The sequence below is a fragment of the Acanthopagrus latus genome, chromosome 23 (assembly GCF_904848185.1).
Source record: "Acanthopagrus latus isolate v.2019 chromosome 23, fAcaLat1.1, whole genome shotgun sequence".
NCBI lineage: Eukaryota > Metazoa > Chordata > Actinopteri > Spariformes > Sparidae > Acanthopagrus > Acanthopagrus latus.
The window spans coordinates 20,410,935-20,430,405 of NC_051061.1; the positions used below are offsets into that span (position 1 = coordinate 20,410,935).

Below are 19,471 nucleotides of genomic sequence, written 5' to 3' on the forward strand. Positions count from 1 at the left end.
GTCGAGCAGCACACTCTTCACTCTGAGCACGATGCAGATCTATGGTGCTTAATGATGATATTTGTGAGTGCAGCCTGGGAGATATGATATCAGAAAGGCCATCCCTCGCATTAATATTCCATGCAGCATGAGGAGGAGGGAATGGGAGATGATTTTTCCCTTAAGGAGACGCTTCCTCTGCTAATCGTTAACATAAATATTTTCATTTTCTTGCTTTAAGACATTGCAGTCTGTGACTGCCCTGTTCATTCCTCTTGGGAAATACTAACATTGTTGACTATTGTCTGATAGCCTCGGGTAAAATGGGCAAGAGCACATTTAATAAGATCCCTCCAAGCCTGGGAGATTAGAGTGACAGAAGCACCCTCCAATAATGATTTTGAGTGGGTAACGCACACACACACAGATTAAATCACTAATTTGAATTTTAATGACACCTCTACAAGGGTCGACCTCTGCACAACGACTGTGTGTTTGTGTCAATTTAAAAGTAAAAAGCTTATGTACAGGGAGGACTCCTTTAAGTCCAAAGCAATCTGATTTTTTCTAAATTTCCTTTTGATGTTCTTTTTTCAGTGGCACCTCCCTGAATCAACACGTAGCTGTTTCACGGTTTGAGCGCACTCTGTAGCATCTCGGATTATACACAGGTACAAACCAGAGTCTTACTGCTCACATTTAATAGCCTTGTTCAGACCTGTTTGGATAAGATCGACACAGATTTAAGCATAGCAGCTGCAGATATTGATCCAGAACATACCAAGTAGAAAAATGTGCCTGACGAGTGAGAGGTACTCTCCTCTGAAGATCCCTGCACCAGCTGCCTGCATGCTGTTACTCTCACTGAGAGTAAGAGATGAGAGCTGGGCCTGAGAGGGCCAGTAGCCTGAGGCGCTAAGGCTTAAAGAGAGAGACCTCTCCTGAATACCTATTCATCACATCACCATTAGTGTGGCTGAAACACTCAGCCCTGCTGCTTGAAATATATAACGAGGATCGCTGCATTAGATCCCGTAGCATTGTGTGACATGATGCATCACGTACAGCTCAGCCGAGGCTTCAACCAGCGAGACGCAGGCATAAATATCTTGCTTCACATCTTCATGTACACAAACTCAGTTGTAGATAAACAAATTTAGACTGTAATCATCATGAGAGCAGGTTTTTATTAGAGCATGACGTTTCTCTTTCCCCTCCGACAGAAATGCCACTGTAGATCATTTTCTTCTCTCGTCTCGTCTGTCAGCACTTCGTCCTGTCTCCCCGCTGCTTCCGCTGTCTCGCTCTTGCCGGAGCGACAGGATGCACATGCCATTGTTTTGTCATGGTCGTGGCCGTATTGATTAAGCAATGTGGAGCTAATTAAAGACAATCTGCAAGGAGTGTCAGTGCCAGTGAGGGGAATAAAATCATAGTGACGGAGCGATAGGCCTCTAATTATTATTCTCCTTTTGGTGAGGATGGGAGAGATAATAACCCCGCAGGCACAGGCGGAAGGCAGTCTCTCTGTCTACAGTATTTCTCCCTCTATCCTTGCCCGCAATCTCCAATTTTCATTTCCAGCAACTCTGCTCTGTCTTTTCCTCTTTCTCTCTCTCTCTCTCACTCACTTGCCAGCCATGCTGCCCTGCTCAGCTACTCCACTGGGCACTCATTCAAACCCAGTCCACATCCTCTCACTTTGTACTCGGACACTGCCCACCAACCCTGATCACGACAGCATCTCACTTCACAGCATCTGGCTCGTGTGTGTGTGTGTGTGTATGTGTACGTCAAATGCGTTGTTTTTTTTTATGTACAGTATAAACTGGTGTTTAATTGCAATGCACATAGGCCTTTAAACACATCTGCCCCGACTTTGAAATGCTGCACAGCTTTAATGTCTTTCAGATGCACATATGCATACCCACTGCCAAGAATATTACTCAGGGACTAGAGGGGCAAAAGGGTGATTTCTTGAGAGCACAGAAGAAATACATTTTGTTCTCTGTACAGGCTATCTCTGTGTGTCTGACGCTGTGGATTATTGAGAAGAGGAGGAGAAAAATGTTGTTTACTGAGTCGGGGCAAGCTCAAGTCCGTTGTTTCAAAAGCACATTTTGTTTGTTTTATTCTTATCATCTAAATAATCGTATAATGAGAGATGGATTCGTGGCACTGAACACACAGGACTCACTCCAAGAAAAGTTCCTTTAGACTAATGTGCTTATCTAAAGCCGAGGCTTCTGATCTATGAAAAATTAATGCAAAAGTCAGTGTGTTACATCATTTTCCTCCAATTTGGTGTAATCCATCAAAGCCAGATCACATTTCTTTCAGCAAATGTCGTCAATGTTACACATTTCTTTCCATTTCACTTTTTCTTTAGTACGATGCAAACTGGGGGGCCAATTAGCAGCCTTCGTTTATGACAGTTTCTGGTTGTGACTTACAGATGTGGCGTTCACATCCAGTATTACACACCACAGTGTCTGTGTGTGTTTTGCAGACTTGGAGAAATCCCAGGGGTTTCAAAATCAGGCAGCATAATGTAATGTAAGCTGGTGTTCCTTCTACGGGAGCATCTTGTTATCTCCCCTCTCCTACATGTAGTGTCTCTATCAAAGGTCCTCTCTACCCTGCTCACCGTGGGGCTGCAGAGAGCAGCTCTGCCAGCCTGCTTGATATGCAGCAGTGTCTGGTAGCTGCTGGGCTCCCACGCCTCCCTGACTGGAGCCTTTAAGCCTTGGCGCAGTCAGAGAGAGAGCCTCCCTCATCAATGGCCCTACTGAGTGGCTGTGACAGTGCCACGCGGAAAACACATCGATTAAATGGTTCCTCTTGCCACCCGCTTCTGCCGCGCCGCATAGCTCTCATCCTTCATTCCCCCAAAATGAAAGCCCTGCAATTGAGTTAGCTTTCAGCATGGGAGGCAATGCTGTCACACTCACGTATGACGGTGAGGAGAGGATTCAGAGGGGAAGGAAGGTAGCAGAGATCATATGAAATTGGAGGAGAGGGAGGCGGAGTAGTGAAAAAGAGCTGAAAGAGAGAGGGAGAGGTAGTAAGAGATTTTTGAGAGATAATGAGTTGTAGTACAGTCTGAGGAGTTAACCAAGATTCACTCTTTTATCTTCGCTCCTTCAACGTCAATTGCAGCTAAAACTCCGAACTCTGACACGAATGTGGGTAACCTGTAATTATCTCGGGCTTTTGGAGCTCTGCAAAATCTCTGAGGAAGAATGTGACATCAAAACCAAACCTGCTGTAAGGAAACGAGATTTCCCAGGAGTGTGGTGTGCTGTCCAGCCATGTGATCGAGCAGGTGGAGGCAGAATCTATGTCTCGTGTTTGAGAATGCATAACGCTCTCTGATATGGGATGTGTGTCCTCCGATAAAAGCGAAGAGATGTGAAGAGCACCGTTCAAGTAGCAGCTTGCCCAATCTGCTCAGTCTTACGAAAGCTTTTGTATCAGAGCGGGAAGAGGAGCTCTAGGCGCAACAGCCATATTTATATTCCAATCTTCTACACAGAAACCCACATTGCCAGGCTCATAAAAGATTCATCGAGCAGGGGAAAGCAAGGTCGTACAGAAAACTGGTCAGGAGGTGCCTGCTGCAATGCAAAAAAGAGCAGATGGGCAAAAAAAAAAATCATTGGGTGAGTCCCACGGTGGCAGTTACTAGGGTAACGTGTGTTGCAGCTCTTACTACTGGTGTCCTGCACTGACCAGGCGATCAGGCATGTCCGCTCTAATTGGCATCCGTCACTCATACTATAACCTGCGACAGGCTTAAGAGCCTCAGCCATGTTTGCTGGCATCGATTCAGTGCGCCGTTTGGCTTTTTGTCTGTTGTGGATCCCGTCACTGACATGTTTGTGAACTAGAGAGCAAAGGGGAGGCAGAGAGGGAGACAAAGGCAATGTGTGTGTGAGAGACAGGCTGCGTGTGCGTGTGCATGTGTGTGCCTGTTCTGGGTGTTGTCAGAGAAATGTCACTCTTGCTTAGAGTCACAGACGTAAACCTCTGGGAGTCCTGCGCCCTCCAGCACACTCACACAGAAGGAAAGAGAGAAAGTGGGGGAGAGAATGCGATATAGGGATGATATTCATCGCACCAGTCAAGCTGATCCGTCCATACACAGCTGACAGCAAGCATACAAATAACATCATATACATTGTAGGAGCAAACGTAATATTTGCACGTGCGCATCAGTCAATCTGAAATTCGCTGGAAGAGAGAATTAAGGTCAAAAAGGGGGACAATCAAGGCTCAGAGGACACATGTAAATCTCCTTTTCCTTCCTCCTGCATGTATAAAAAGTAATCAGTCCCTGAGTGTACAGCTGGCTGCTGGTTAGCTGCCAGGTTAACCATGTCTGTATAAACGAGGAAGCTCTAACAACTGCATTGGGTACTCAGTCCCAAAAGACCTTAAAGACCTTTCTGATGATGATTATGAATTGCCCTGGAGTCAGCCAGCTCAGTCTGTGGGATTGCTAATGGTCATCTTAGGCCAGCAGGCCGCTGGGTTGTCAGCTAGACAGAAAACAGCAGCAGAGGTCGTTTAGAGTCCATACAACCCTGGAGCAAGTGATGGTCAGTCTGTGGCTCGGAATGAGTAAGTGGTCATTTAAAACATGGACTAAATACCAAGGTTATCATACTTTCCTGTTTGACTTTGACAACTGCAGTTTGAAGCAGGATCCCCTGTTCTCTGAAAGATCTGAAAAAAATATTGAAATTCTCAGGGTTTCAACGAGACTGTCCAGTGTAGATGGCAGTTAAAAAGGCTTCAGTAGGATTTGAAAGCTTAAAAATTCCTAAAAATGTTCCTCTGACGGCATGTCGATCTGAGTCAGATCGAGTCAGATCTTTAAGTCAGCCTGTTCGGGCTATTTGCAAGTGATCAGTTCAGAATTTTGTGTCCAGACACCAACAGTCTATCTGCATTAGTTGCTGTAGTAACGGCGTAGCCATCAGTGACGACGTTCTCTGGTGACGTGGCGTTCTAGCACACCACCATCAGAAATACGGATCCATCAACTGCACATCATGCTGTCAAGTTGCAGAGCACACTATTAGTTTTAGCGTGACCGTCCATGGAAAGTTCTTCTCTGTGTTATCCTCTGCATCACTCTGCTAGCAGCAACATGGATTCTGCTCAGCCGCTCTGATGCACATCCGTCGTCACGTGTCAGAAACAGACACGAGCATCCAGAGCACCAGGACTGAGACGCATCTGGAGAAAACTGATTTGAAAAGCATTGTAGACCACCTCCAAATGTGGTTCCATGTCATGAGCTTATTCACTAAGTGTACTTCCTACAATTATGGCTGGGAATCGTTATAAAATGTCTGATATTCGATAACTAAATGATACTTTTTTCAATACAGTACGGTTTTATGAAATCCATTTTAGCAAACGATGACATCACAGATACATGTTATTAGCCGTGTGCCTGGACGTATCATAGTCTTTTTCCTGCATGTCTCTCCTGATGAAATGAATTCCTGAATTCTGGTATCAGATGACAAGACATTTTTCATTACTCGATAGTATAGATTTAATTTGCAACGTGCCGTGTCGACGTTTGATACCCAGCCCTGCCTACTATAATATGCCAATGCATATATACATAAATTACAGCCTGCAGGGTTTTTGTTGTTGTTGTTGTTTTCATAATGTGCTTTATGGAGTACAGCCTTTTGTCAGGATGGTCATATGTATTTGCACATGCACACATGCATATATTAAGGCTTGGTAATATTTCCTTCAATTAATATCAGTTTTGACCAATATTTTTAGGCTGTTGTGCAATACACAATATATATCTCAGTAATTTAAAATCGAGTCAGATTACATTTTACTTTACTATAATGTAGCCTGCGGGAACCCAAGATGATATATATCATGATGATGATATAATATGGATAAATCGGCCAGCCGTACATTAAAAGGCACTAGAGTTGGAAAGGTAAGACCGTGCCGACACACCCTCCCTACCTGAGAGTCAGGCCACCGACCTCACACGCCTCTCTACCCGCGGTTCCATCTGTTAACCAATTACCACATCGCCGACAGCTGCCTGCCTCCATGCCTCATCCAGGCCACTGCAGTGGTAAAAAAAATCAGTCACCCATTTCACTCTGGGCTGCGCCGGAAAAAAAATCAAAAAAGTTCACTGCCATCATCACACGATAATATCACCCCTGTGTGAGTCATTTAGAACCACATTTAGAAAACTGACCCAGAAACAGGTACATCGTCATCAAAAACCACACCACGCACAAAGGCACACAAACCTCCCTGTCCGTAAAAACCACACAGAACCACCTCTCACACACTGACACACACTACTCGTGAGGAAATGGTACATTATTCACTTGCTCTAAAACACCACGTGTGTCGCACTTTGAACTAGTAAGCCGTATCCTTCAAAACCAAGTCCGGGAGGTGAGATCCCACATTGTCACTGTGTGTGCAGATTATTTGTCCCTACAAACGCCCACGCAACCACACAAGCCTCTGATGATGAAGCAGCGTGCTACATGAAAGTACATCAAACATGAAGATGAGAGAGTGAACAGCCGACAACACAAAGGCTCAATAGCTCTCTGTCCTCCAGCCCCTCTTTCTTAAGCAGTATCTCTTTTATGAAACAAATCTCTTTACAGCGGCACAACTCCGGCTCACACAATGCAGTATCATTATTGTGCACTGATTCGAGCTCTACCCTAATCAGTCATGACACAAGCACATACTATTCAATCTCTTCAAGCAGCCCCGAATCAAAGATAATGCAGCCTCATTATCTGTGGCTGATTGTGAAGCAGCACCTTTGTATATTAATGGGGAAGGTGGACTCACCCACACAGTGCTTGACGTGATTGTTACTGACTGACAGGCGACACAGAAATTAGGTTAGCTGGACTGGATCTTACTTAACGGAACAAACAACACATGAACATTGCACATTTATCAGCACAATCATATAATGCTCTACCTGTGTGCTAATGTTCTCGTTCTGGATTTAACGACGCGTCCGTGTGTTGAGGCTTGACCTTCCACGGGCTTGCGTAGTCATGCAATGTCCGTAATTCAGACGAGCGCCGGACGTGTGGAGGCAAGCAAGGTGATTTAAACAGTTGAGAGTGTGTGTCTTTGTCTCTCGCTGGCAGATTTACACCTCTGCTCCTGCAGCTTTCCATTTGTTTAATTCTCTAGGTGGAGGTTATGCTGCGGCTTGCCAGAGCACACTGTGTCCAGCCTGCTACCTACTGGAGCGTCTGTCCTCTAAGACTCACATCTCTGCTGCTCTTTACAAAGGTCTCATCCCTCCATATGTATGAAAGCGTTACATCAGGTAGGCTCACCCGCAACAATGGCTGAGGGAACAGTTTTTTTGTGTTGTTTTTTTTTTTAAAAAGTGTTTTTTTACAGGGTTTGACAAGCTGCAGTGTTGTGGTAGGATTGCTGTGTAATAGGCTTCTGGCATGGAGACAAGGACAGAAATTTACCACAAGTGGCTCGATTATACTCATGTCTCGGGGAGGGCTTTTATTGTGTTCATGCTGCTTTGCTCTCATTGGAGTGGGACCAGGAGAAAAGATTTTTGGCCGGAGGGTCACTGCCAGGTCGGTGGACTGTTCAAAGCTGTCTCCACTGGACATTGGCCAGCCCAGCTGTTTGTCCTGCCGGACTCTGATTGAGCTGGGGTCTGTCCCTGTTGTCCTCACATGTAGAGACACTGCAGATAGCGTTGGCATTAGGTCAGCCAACTGCCTTTACATCACTTCACCTCCATTTGTTTCTGTGTGGAATCGGACCAGTGGCAGGGTAAGTGGTAGAATTTAATCAACACTGTGGTCACCAGGTCCAGGTCCAGATGCTGGTCCATGTTGGGCTCGGACAGATCACTGAGGAATCACTTTAATTAGGAAGTGTTATTTCATTTTGACAGACATTTTGACTATTTTAACTGGAGCAGATTTTCCAGCCTTTATGGTGGCCCAGAGAACTCACAGACCAACTGCATGTGTCATAAATCACAGATTTACAATGCTGACTACACTTCCCAGCAGTATGTAAAGTAATCAAAACTATCCTGCTTTACTGGCTTCAACATTCAAGACGTGTGCACAAAAATGCGTCAAAAAATAATTTTCAATATTACATGTTATTCTACAAAATACGTGCTTTCATTTTTGTACTTTAATGTATTTTGATGTTTTTACTTTTGTACTTTTACTCAAGCAAAATTTGTAATGCAGAACTTTTCCTTGAAACAGAGTATTTATACACAGATGTAGTACTATTACTTTTCCCACATTCAGTCATTTTTGTTAATAATGATGCCGTATAGCTAAGAAAGACTTTTAAGTATAGCATTATCACAGCCTCTGTTTCAATTGCATCAATAAAACCATCACAATCCAGGGACACTTATGTTACAGCACTAAATAACTGCATAATTAGCCAAATGTAAATCAACCAAATGTTTGTGCCAAATGATGTTTTAAACAGCAACGTGATTTACAGGCGCTCGTTCCTTTCAGTATGCTTGTCTCTTAACTATAAATCTTGGGAGATTTCTGGTGCAATCATCACACCAATCCAGAATGAGGAAACACAAGTTAACAGGATCCTGACTGGAAGACTGATCAGACTGATTGTTTATTGCGATCCGTGCTGACAGAAGGGATCGGGTCAATTATTTAAAAATCCAGCCAATTGCTTACACTGGGTTCTGTCCTCCTCTTTGAGAATGACAAGCAATTAGGTTTTCTCCTCCACTGCACTTGGTGTTTGAACAGAAAAACACCAAAGCAAGTGTTCATTTCACTCTCCATCACTCTAAACCTCGCTACTGTTGGGAGTCTTCGGGGCCAGACATCTTAAGCCAATAACAGCGCTCCCCTCGCGCTCTCTTGCTCCATCGGGACCACAACACAAAAAATGTTTGCCTCCGAACCTGATTCTGAATCTTTCAAGTACATGAAGCAGTCTTTATTCTCGACAGCTTAAGAAAAAATTGGGCAGCTCAGAAAACAATTACCTCAGCTCTCAGCTGGGCTCCAGCTTTCTGAATCACTTTAAATATTAGTGTAACACACATCTTTGTGATCTGCAAACAGTCTTCTAATGCATAAAGCGATGTTGTTCAAAGTCTTTGTTTTTAACAAAGAACTTAGTTATATGTATTCATGAAGGTGTCACCATTCAAAGTTGATTTAAAAAAGGGATATTTCACGAACACTGAATTTTTCTTGGCGTCTTTATTTGTTTGTGTTTGTGATCATCGGCCAGTTATTTCATTCACCACGTTAAAGTCCAAGTCTGCCTACAGTAAATCGAGCTATTTCCGACCTCAATTAGGTTGTGTGTCAAAATTTATGCTGTTGCACTAAATTTACATTCACAGCGATCAATATTAAGCTTGTTAGTATGTCATTACTCAGGTTAATGCTAATCCTGACTCGTGACTGATGAAATGCATCTAACTGCATGCATTTTTTCACGCACTATTTAGTACATTTGGAAACTATTTTCCAAAATAATATTCATCAGGCCAGGTCTACACCTTGCAGAGTGGCTGCTGCCACAAATTCTTCTGGAAGTCTGGTATTTTTAGAGAAGAATCAGCAGCCTCGGGTGAATTCTTTATATTTGAAAGAGTCACTTTTATGTCACTTTGATGATCTGACGTTTTGATGTTTTGTTTTGTCTTGCTTTCTTAGATCTGCTGCAATACATCTGTCTGACTAGCCTGCTGAAATGGAAGCCGGCAAAGCACAACACAGGTGAAATACGCTACATACATGTCATATTACATGGTTTATGGGTGTGTAGTACAAGCATTACTTACAAATGGCCACACACACACACACACACACACACACACAATCTTGGGTCATTGCGTCCTGTCATGCGTGGCTTGATGCGAACGTCATAGCAAGACATCTGTGCCAAGGTCAAGCAGGTGCCCATCTGTATCAGTTACACCAAGGACCCCTGGGCTTTATGGGTACTTAACAAACACACGCTGTGAATGAACAAGTGCATCTGTCTCATTAAAGCCCCTCTGAATATTTCATACAGGCCAGCGCCAAGACTGTGACTGAAAATGAGAGGATATCTCAACTCTGCTGGTTTGAATGTAAGCCTCATTGCAGTGCGCAAAAAGTCATCAATTCTTTATGTTTTGCCGTGCAGTCTTAGCAAGACGGGCAGCGTCATATTTTCTTTCAGCCATTTAAATATTTAATGTAAACACTTACAACAAATTGTCCCCCAAGGCCAATTACAGTCTCAACCCACTGAAGAAGGGGCTGAGATATTATAGTAAGTCATCAGCTACATTTCCAGTGTCGCATTTGCGAGTGTTTAACGGTGACATTTATTCCTCTTCATTTGTTGAAGAGCATCTGTAGCGCTGTGTGGATATGTGTAGGATGGACAAGTCATGTGATCCGTAATATTAGCTTTAGGTGTTAGAATTAGTTGTTGGATTAGATTATAAAGGGTTAGCAAAATGTAAGTTAATGTTAAACTAAATAAGGTTGAGGAGTCTTGAGCCTTTGTTTTTTTTTCTTTTCTTGCGGTAGTCGTGCAGCTAGAGATGTGTTCAATGTTAAATCAGAGCCGTGGGAGCTCCGGCACCTCAAAATGGAATAATTGGTTCCCCTCAAATACCATCTGTGCCGTACATGTTGTACTTTGAACCCGACCCACAGGTGTCCAGCACCGCCTGTTCAGCAGCGTATCTCCTGCAGACTGACGACAGTCTCGAGCTTCACATTCTGCTAAAGGTCAAGTGTCCACCTGCCCTGTAGACATGACATCATGAAACAGTAATGTATGCTGCAACACATGGCCATTACTGCATCTACATGTTACAGCACTATTGTTAACACAGGTTTTTTTCCCCTTAATATGACAAATTCAGAACAACTGGCCACAGCTTGCATGACTACAACCTGACTGATCTGTCTGAGAACAGCAGAACATAGATTAGGTTTGGCTCAGTTAGGTTAGGTTCAGTTTTATCTTGTGACCACGTTGTGCTTGTGTGTTGGTTAGGTTCAGGCACCAAAACATCTTGGTTGGGGTCAGAAAAAGCACCTGAGGTCACACCCATGCATGTCGCCATGAACATGACAGGAGTTGTCCCCCCCCACAGTCTCCTGCCATCACCTCCACTGCAATGAAAGTGAGGTCATAAACATGTGAAGGAGATATGACACGTTTTGTAGAAATGTCAATGTAACACACACACAGTGACGGTTACAAATTGGAACATTGAAACAGAGACCGTCAACAAACAGCCAACATTATATCCTTTAACTGGGCTGTGTGAGATGACTCAGGATTTCGGTGGGGATTCTCATTTCATACTCCATTTTCACGAAAAAATAGAAAAACGAGGATGATGTGCTTTCTGCTTGGGTCAGTACCAAACAAACCAGCTCTCGTATATCTGGAGAGTGTGATTTGTAGGCTGGAGCATCTCTGTAGCACCACAGTGCTTCATTTTATAATGTTACCCTTGTGAAAAGGAACTGAGCTCCTGAGATTTCACTCTAACTCTTGGCCATATTGACATTTTGATGGCCTGTTCAGCCCTGCTCATTAGGGACCACTTATGAACCCTGTCACTGTAATTTTTCCTCTCTAAAATCACTTGAACATATAATATATTGTCCATACATACATTGGTGTTTGCTTTGGACTCTAATACATCTTTATTTTTGGTGCTGCTGTGTTGTGAGGCCTTCAGTCTGTCTGGTGGCCTTCGCAAACTGGTGATGCTCCCCTCCAACAGGAGGAGGAGGCGGCGCTGTCTGCGCTGCTGAATCCACTCACACTGCTTCTTTAACCGAAGGCGCGACACGGCGCTGTCCGTGGTCCTGAATACATTGCTGCATTGAACTGGAGGAGCCAGACGACGCTGTCCATTATACAGGGTTATACACTCCGGAGTAACAGGCAGATCGTGGAGACTTTATCAGCAGACCTCATACGCTCCGAGCCGCCGTGGGTCATTCTCAGTGCTCGCACGCAACCTGACCAGCAAGTTCAACTGCTCCTGCCTTGACTGAAAGCTTTTCTGGGTCAAATAATTTACCGTCCTTCACTTCAATTTACAACTGTCACATCATCGCTCGTCATGCGTACCAAAGGGACACGTCTTTTCTCGCGTGTCATGCGCTACAGCACGGCGCACACTCACACACACACACACACACACTCTCTCTCTCTCACACACACACACACACGTCTCCCCGGAATCTACAAACATTTGTTGGCGCTGCTCTCCAACACTGCTAATTACGCACGGCTTGTATTCACAGCCACAAATCACACATAGACCCTGTAAACAAAGTGTCAGCGTTGCCGTCCAATGCTCGCCTTTCCCTTCAGCGTAATCAGCTGCAATCAGTGATAGTGTTTCCCGGGGAGCCCCTGGTCCTCTCTGGCAGTGATGTAGAGGTGGAGAGGAAGGTCTGTAAACAGCGAGCTCCGGGGCATCAACGCTATCAGAACCCCCAGAAATCAATTCTGCCGTCAAGGGGAAACCTCACTTTATATTCTTGCTCTTCCCTTAAAGACAAGCAGCCTGAACACTAACTACATCTCTGCTCATTGTCACGTCGACGCACAACTTTCTGCCTACGCTTCATTGCTTCTCATCAGGGGGGTTGCATACAGTCAGAACAATAGCAATTTTCCTATCTAACGCTGCAACACGCAAACAGTCCTCACACCGACTTAACATATAATTTCCCTCCCGTTCAACTCTGACAGGACCCTTATTAAGCCGCTCGTCCTCACTTAGATCGCCCGCATCTGTGAATAAAGGCGGTCGGCGCCGCTTTAGGAACTTTTAAACAGTGCTTATTCATGTCGTGCAGGAGTCCTTACCTCACAGGGCATGACAGCTAACATCACCAGAAGGAACATGGCACTGAACAGATGCATCCCAGTCGAAATGATAGCGTCCGAGCCGACACCAGTTCCTGCAGCTCTCCACCCCCCCGTTCGTGTCCCTCACTGGGGCGGTTTCTCCGGGTACAGAGGGATTCCTTTAATGCTGTGTCGGCTGCGCGCCACCAACCTCATCACCAGGACGCACGGCAGCAGCCCTCTCTGGCTCGGTGAAGCGACCAGCCGCGTCTCTTTTGTGGAGCATAGACTCTCTCGCCGGCGGCGAAAGCGAAAAAGCTCTAATCTCCCGGAGCGGAGAAGTGCTCAGATGGTGGCGATCGGGCGCAGCGGCCAGGCGGCGGTCCCCTCCGTCCGTCCGTCCGTCCTGCAAGATATCTGCGACTGAGCGAGAGGAGCGGAGGAGAGGCGCAGAGGTTGGAAGGTGACTGCTGTGCTTGCAAGGTGCCGACGCTAGGAGCAGCACGTCTATGTGCAAAGAGCCCAGTCAAAGAAGTACCACTCTTTGACGCAGCCAAGCTTGGCCGTGCGTGCGTGCCCGCGCGCGCGCGCGCGTGCGGTGTGTGTAAAAGTGAGAAGAGAGAGAGAGAGAGAGAGAGAGAGAGAGAGAGAGAGAGAGAGAGAGAGAGAGAATTACTGCTTCAGTGACTACAGATACAACTCAGATAGATAGATAGATAGATAGATAGATAGATAGATAGATAGATAGATAGATAGATAGATAGATAGATAGATAGATAGATAGATAGATAGATAGATAGATAGATAGATAGATAGATAGATAGATAGATAGATAAGACTGTGAAACCTACATTATTACCATCAATTCAGCGCCGACGCATATCCAGTTAGAAGATGCCAAAACAGAGCGATTCTCCGGGGTTTAGGGAAATGATAAAGATTAGTCCTGGCCCTGTTACAATGAAGATAATGGATGTCATTAGCAGAGATAATTAAATGATGGTTAGGCATGCTGATGTTCCAGGTGAGGCTGTCAATGGATGTGCCAACATCTTTGTTTGTGTGTCACACTGGTTGGATAATAATAATCTTTTTTTCTTTTTTTTTTCTTTTTGCAGCCTGTGTTTGGAGCTTGTGGTGATCCTGAACTGGGTATGAAACATATAAAAAAAAAAGCGTGTTGATAGAACATTTTTAAAAAACACAAACACAAAAACACTGTTGCTGGGAAGAGTGTGTTGAGTCCTCCCACTCCGTTTCACTTGTAGCACCTTCAAACAGATTAAGTGTCATAGACGTAGCCAACGGGATGTGCTTTAATTTGGGCAAAAGTGGCCTGACAGGATGCTTTGTGCATGAAGTGACAGCTGGCACTGAATACCCTGGTTTATGGTTGCTGTTGGTGTGCATAACAAGGGAGATGAGTGCAGTTTGCAAACAACACATGTTAAAAATCCAAGTCATAGATCCAATCTGGTGCATTATCTCTTTTTCTTGAGATGTGCTGCATACTATGAAACCCCTGTTAGTGTGTGAGTACAATCATGACATGTATTTGAATGTTAAACTGCTCGATGAAGGGAATTGACTGTTATTAGAGACTGTATTATATCTTTAGGTCATTAGGATTCATGCATTCATGTATGAACTCTTGGTTCTGTTTTTTCTCATTATGGATTAAGGAAAGCGAGAGAAAAGTCCTGGATCTGGAGCAAAAGTTAATGGGGTCAGTTTTGGGTTGATACCCGTCTTTCATTCAAGTTTCCTGGAAATCTGTTGAGTACCATTTGTTTATAAATGCTTTATAAACCATTAATTGAGCAGTTGTAAAAGTTTCTACACAATTCACAACAAACAACTTCTTAAAAAATTGTTCATAAATGATTCCGTTGTTTTAACAATGAAATAATTAAGTTTGAGTTTAATGACTGCCAGGAATTTAATGGTTTTAGCTACAAAATGTGAGGAAAAGCAGATTTTCCTTTTAATCATCTTGATGTATTTTTAATAGTTTTGAACTGTTGGCTGGACAAAGCACACATAATGAAACTTTGGGCTCTGGTAACTGTGACGTCATTCAGGATATTCTTAGAATCAGTTGATGAATGGAGACAAATCATCAGAAGATTAATTCCCAGAATAACGCAAGGATCTCGATGAAAAAAACTCCTGTGTATTTAAGTAGCTGGCGTCGATGACTGAGTGAGTACAATCTGCTGGATCCAAGTAAGAGATCCAGCAGATTTAAATGTGTTTTCATAGTTTAGAACAAATAGGATAATAGATTAGGCTTGATTGAATTAAAGCAGACTGCTGGGCCTTGGTGGAGTGAACTGTAAATGTACCATTTAGTATAATCGATGGTTATCATAAAGTGTTACCAAATGCTTTTTTACATTTAAAAAGAAAAAGAATTATAAAAAAAAAAAGAATAATTGCCAATTAATTTGTTCTGTCAGTTGACTAACTGCTGCAATGACTGATACAGCTGCACAAACCTTTTGTGTATAGTTTGATTTATTATTAAAATAAACAGCATATTTTTTGAGAGCTTTATGTTTTTGTGCAACAGTCTTTGTCTGTAAAGAAACTAAAGCTTTCAGATAAATGTAGTGAAGTTAAAAGAACATTTTTTTCTTCCCCTCTAAGAAGTCGTACGGTAGAAGCAGGAAATGTCATGTAAACAAATGACTCAAGTAAAATCCAAGTACGTGTACTATAGTGTCTGAGTTAATGTACTGCTTCTGCACAAGGCTTTTTTTTTTTTTTTTTTAATCATTTCCACCATTCTTTTTTCCATGAAGTGTTACCTACATTGGTTTTTTTATTGTACTGGCGTGATTCAATAAAATGTTACCTTCGGAAACAAAACCCTGTGGCTCCAGTTTATCACGGCTTTTAACACCTGGAGCAGTGGGATTTAGTTGATAACACATTGAGCCGGTGTGATGGCTCGTGTCGTCCAGCCCTGCTCTTGCATGGTTCGCTCCACCCCTGCTGCTGCCCTCAGTGACATGCAGCACACCCCTCTATTTTCCCAGCGGGAAAAAAACCACAAGGAGGTGAAATGGGTTGCTGAGAGGAAGCAAGGGCAAGGTGGTGTGCAAGACACAAATCAGGGAAGGAGGAAGAATTATTCCTGTTTTCCTGTGCTGTTGTTTTCACTGCAGTCTCTGTATTTCACTGTACTACACTGGATCATCTGCTCGGATACATACAGTAGAGCACAAGGCTAAGGATAATAGAGATGCCCAGGGCTGCCAGGGTGAATAGAAGTGATGTTGAGTCATTGAGTGGGTCAGAGTGTCAGTGTGTTTAATGGTCATACGCTGTTCTAACAGACTCCTCCCTTCTCCTGCTCGCCCTCCTGTTACAGTCAGGGAGACCAAGGGCATCGAGGGAACTGGGGGAATGTTTCTGAGGTAAATGCAAACAAAGCATTACTAACTTGTGAAATATTCAGCATTTTTCTTCTTTTTTATCCCCTAGTTATTCCAAGAAAGGCCGAGAGAAAAGCAAAAATAGACCTCTGGGCCTCCTGTGTGCCCTCTCAGGCGGGCGTTATCCCCCCTCGCCTGCTCTCTTCCTGCCACCTCACATGTGACTGCGCTGCGTTAGGCAGATGTGGCACTAAAGTCGCCAATCTTTTGCATTTTTCCGGTCTACGCCTTTATTTTTCTGCCTCTCTGAACTCATCCTGTCACTCCCTCTTTCAATCCTCATCATCTCATGTTTAGCCTCAGTGTGTATGTTAGTCATTGACTTATGCTTGTTTGATTGTATTTCATGCCTTATGACTAAATCCGTGATTTCTCCCACTGCGTTTCACTTTGTGAGTGTGGAGCTAAAATATTTGAGGCGATGCAGCACATCTACCATTCTGAAGTGGCCTGAGGACTAAATTTAACAACCACCAGCATCTCTGTGCACTGTGTTCGCGTGCGTGTGTGTGTAAGTGTTTGTCTCCGACTGCCTGCAGGCACTGCGCTTGTCGAAAAGTACGGTTGCCCAGTATTATAGCACAGCTGTTCAGATGGGTCTATTTGTATTGAGCCACTAGTGCCAAGTCCATCGTTATATAGGTTTTCAATTTCCATGAATCGATTCTCTTCAGATAATTGGAGCGCAAAAAGACTTTTAAACACATTGTGAGAATGGACTGGTGGAGCAGAGCTGCGGTAAGAGGAGCTCAGCGTTTTGCTCTTGGTTATGTTGAATATCAGGCAGGTGGATCGGCCCAGTGAGTGACTGGGTTATAGATCATCACACAGACAGTCTAATTAGATTTTGTGAAGTCAGAGAACATGAGTCGCTCTATCCATCCAGCACACATTGGAACCTTTACTATAACAGAGCTTGTGGTTGTTATTGATCTTCGTAATGTTACTGCTGCTGCTGCTGCTGATGCGTGCCGCTGAGTTATTATGCAACAGGACAGAAAGACCATATGCTTCCTGAAAGTATCCAGAATGTTGAATTGACATTCAGTAGTTCAGTGGACACGCAGGATAACGTTGAGCTCATGGAGCTCTCAGTCGTTGGCTTAGACATAATACTCGCTGATTAATAAACACACTGGCAGTCTATCACAAACAAAGACACTCCAATACAACATCAACATGTCAATACACACAGATGGAGAAGTGTTAACCCTGACACTTTTGCAAACACAGAAGCCAATGGGAAAATCTCGTGCAAACACTACAACAGCGTGCATCTCACATTTGACAGTCATGCGTCCTAATGAATGACTAATCACCGCTTCTGCAAACAGCATCAAACACCTCCTTCAGCAGAAACAAAAGTACGGTGTCTTTGTTCATCCAAATGATCCATCATCCATCTGGTGATTGTGTCTTTTTTTAAACGGAGAGGCATCGTGAATCCAGTCACTAAGTTTGAAAAATGCTGAATTCCAGGATCTCATTCAAAAGCTTGCTAAATATGATCAGCATGAACCTCCATTCATGGAAGGATTTATCAAAAGCTTTTCTTTTCAAATGTTCATTTTCAAGCAAAGCTTCTCCTGTCAGATCGCTGTTAAGACAAAGACAGCCCACTAACTCTCCTCTCTGCTCTCCTGCAGATGAGAGAAAGCCTCACAGGATGTATTTCCATTTGGACATCCTGAATAATACAGAACACGTTAGCGATGGCGAAGCTCGACCAGCCGTTGGGTCTGAAGGTAAAGAGGGACTCAGTTGCCATAGAAATGCTCGCCCGAGTGCCCAGAAAGAAAGGTGTGAAGTTCTCAATGGCTGCCTGAAGATGGATTTAAACATGGCTCTTCACACCCTCTCTTGGGCTGCTGCGCTTCGCTACCTGCATGTAACCAAGGCGACCAGGGCAAGGACAACTCAGGGCCAGTCGGGGTTTCCTTGAAGAGGCCCTGCCATGCTTCATGCATGGTACCTCCCCATATTTCAGCAAACATCATCAATCATCATCTAGAAGAGCTTCACGCCAGTCTGCTCGTGTCACCCAATCAAAACAAAACAACAGCGACGCGTTGCCCTCCACCGACTCAAAGAAAGATGAAGAAATGAGGGGAGGCACAGAGTGGCAGAGACGTGGAGACGCTCTCCCGAGACGTCCATCTTGTAAGTGAAGCCCCCGAGCACGCGCGCACACACACACACACACACACACACACACACACACACACACACACACACACACACACACACACACACACACACACACACACACACACATCTGCTCACTGCTTTATCTTAAATCACCCCTTTCTCCCCCTCTGTCCCCCTTATTATGTCTGGGTCTCCCACAAGGAGCCGCACTGAGATGCTCCATGAGTTCTACTCTCTAGCCTGCATTTGTGTTTAATTGGATGAAAAGATGATGCATAATGCTGGAGGAAAGAAACACGAGGGAAGCAAAGTCCATGTCGCCTGCGGCAATAGAAACCAGCAGCTATTTGTTGTTGACATTTTTCTCTCGTGTTTTCTCTGCTCCATTGAAACAGTGGCAGCTTCATGGTTTTTCATGCATTTAGGGCTTTTTTTTCCCCTCCACACACACGCACACACGCACACACACACACACACAGCAGCCTGTTTATTGTGTAAAAATCCCGAGCGTCGCAAGATTTCACCACTGCAACCCTCTCAAGTGCATGTGCTCGTGTGTTTTCAGCACGTGGTTGTGTAAAGACCTCTGAAGTAGAGGGAGAGCTTTGATGTAGGTCCATCTAAAAAGGAGTGCGACCAGGTTGTCTCCATTAGGGACGGGGAGATAGATGGTGTTTACTTCCATGGCAAATAACCTGCAGCACTCAACAAGCATCTTCGGTTCCGTCACACCGGAGCTGGCTGCTAATGATAATAACTCTTATTGTAAATCAGGAAAAAAGTCAGCAAAGTTGTGATCCTGAGATCTAAAATGAACTTGACAGAGAGAGAGAGAGAGAGAGAGAGAGAGAGAGAGAGAGGCGCCTTTTACAACACCTCCATCTGATGTTCCTCCAACCAGCACTGAAGAGGGCATCATGAAAGGTAACACAAAGCTCCACAGAGAACTGAGAGCGCTGTGGGGTTTTTTTCTGCAGGTTCTTCTAAAGTAGCCG

At 44.2% G+C, this 19,471-nt stretch overlaps 1 protein-coding gene across 1 annotated transcript in view; it reads right to left on the bottom strand.

The window, feature by feature from the left end:
- Positions 1-13,424, bottom strand: part of olfm2a (olfactomedin 2a) — a 48,916-nt gene extending 35,492 nt beyond the window's left edge. The window contains exon 1 of the mRNA XM_037090020.1: positions 12,907-13,424. Coding sequence (XP_036945915.1) covers positions 12,907-12,963 — 57 coding nt within the window. The 5' untranslated portion in view covers positions 12,964-13,424. The remainder of the gene's footprint in view (positions 1-12,906) is intronic.
- Positions 13,425-19,471: the final 6,047 nt, after the last annotated feature.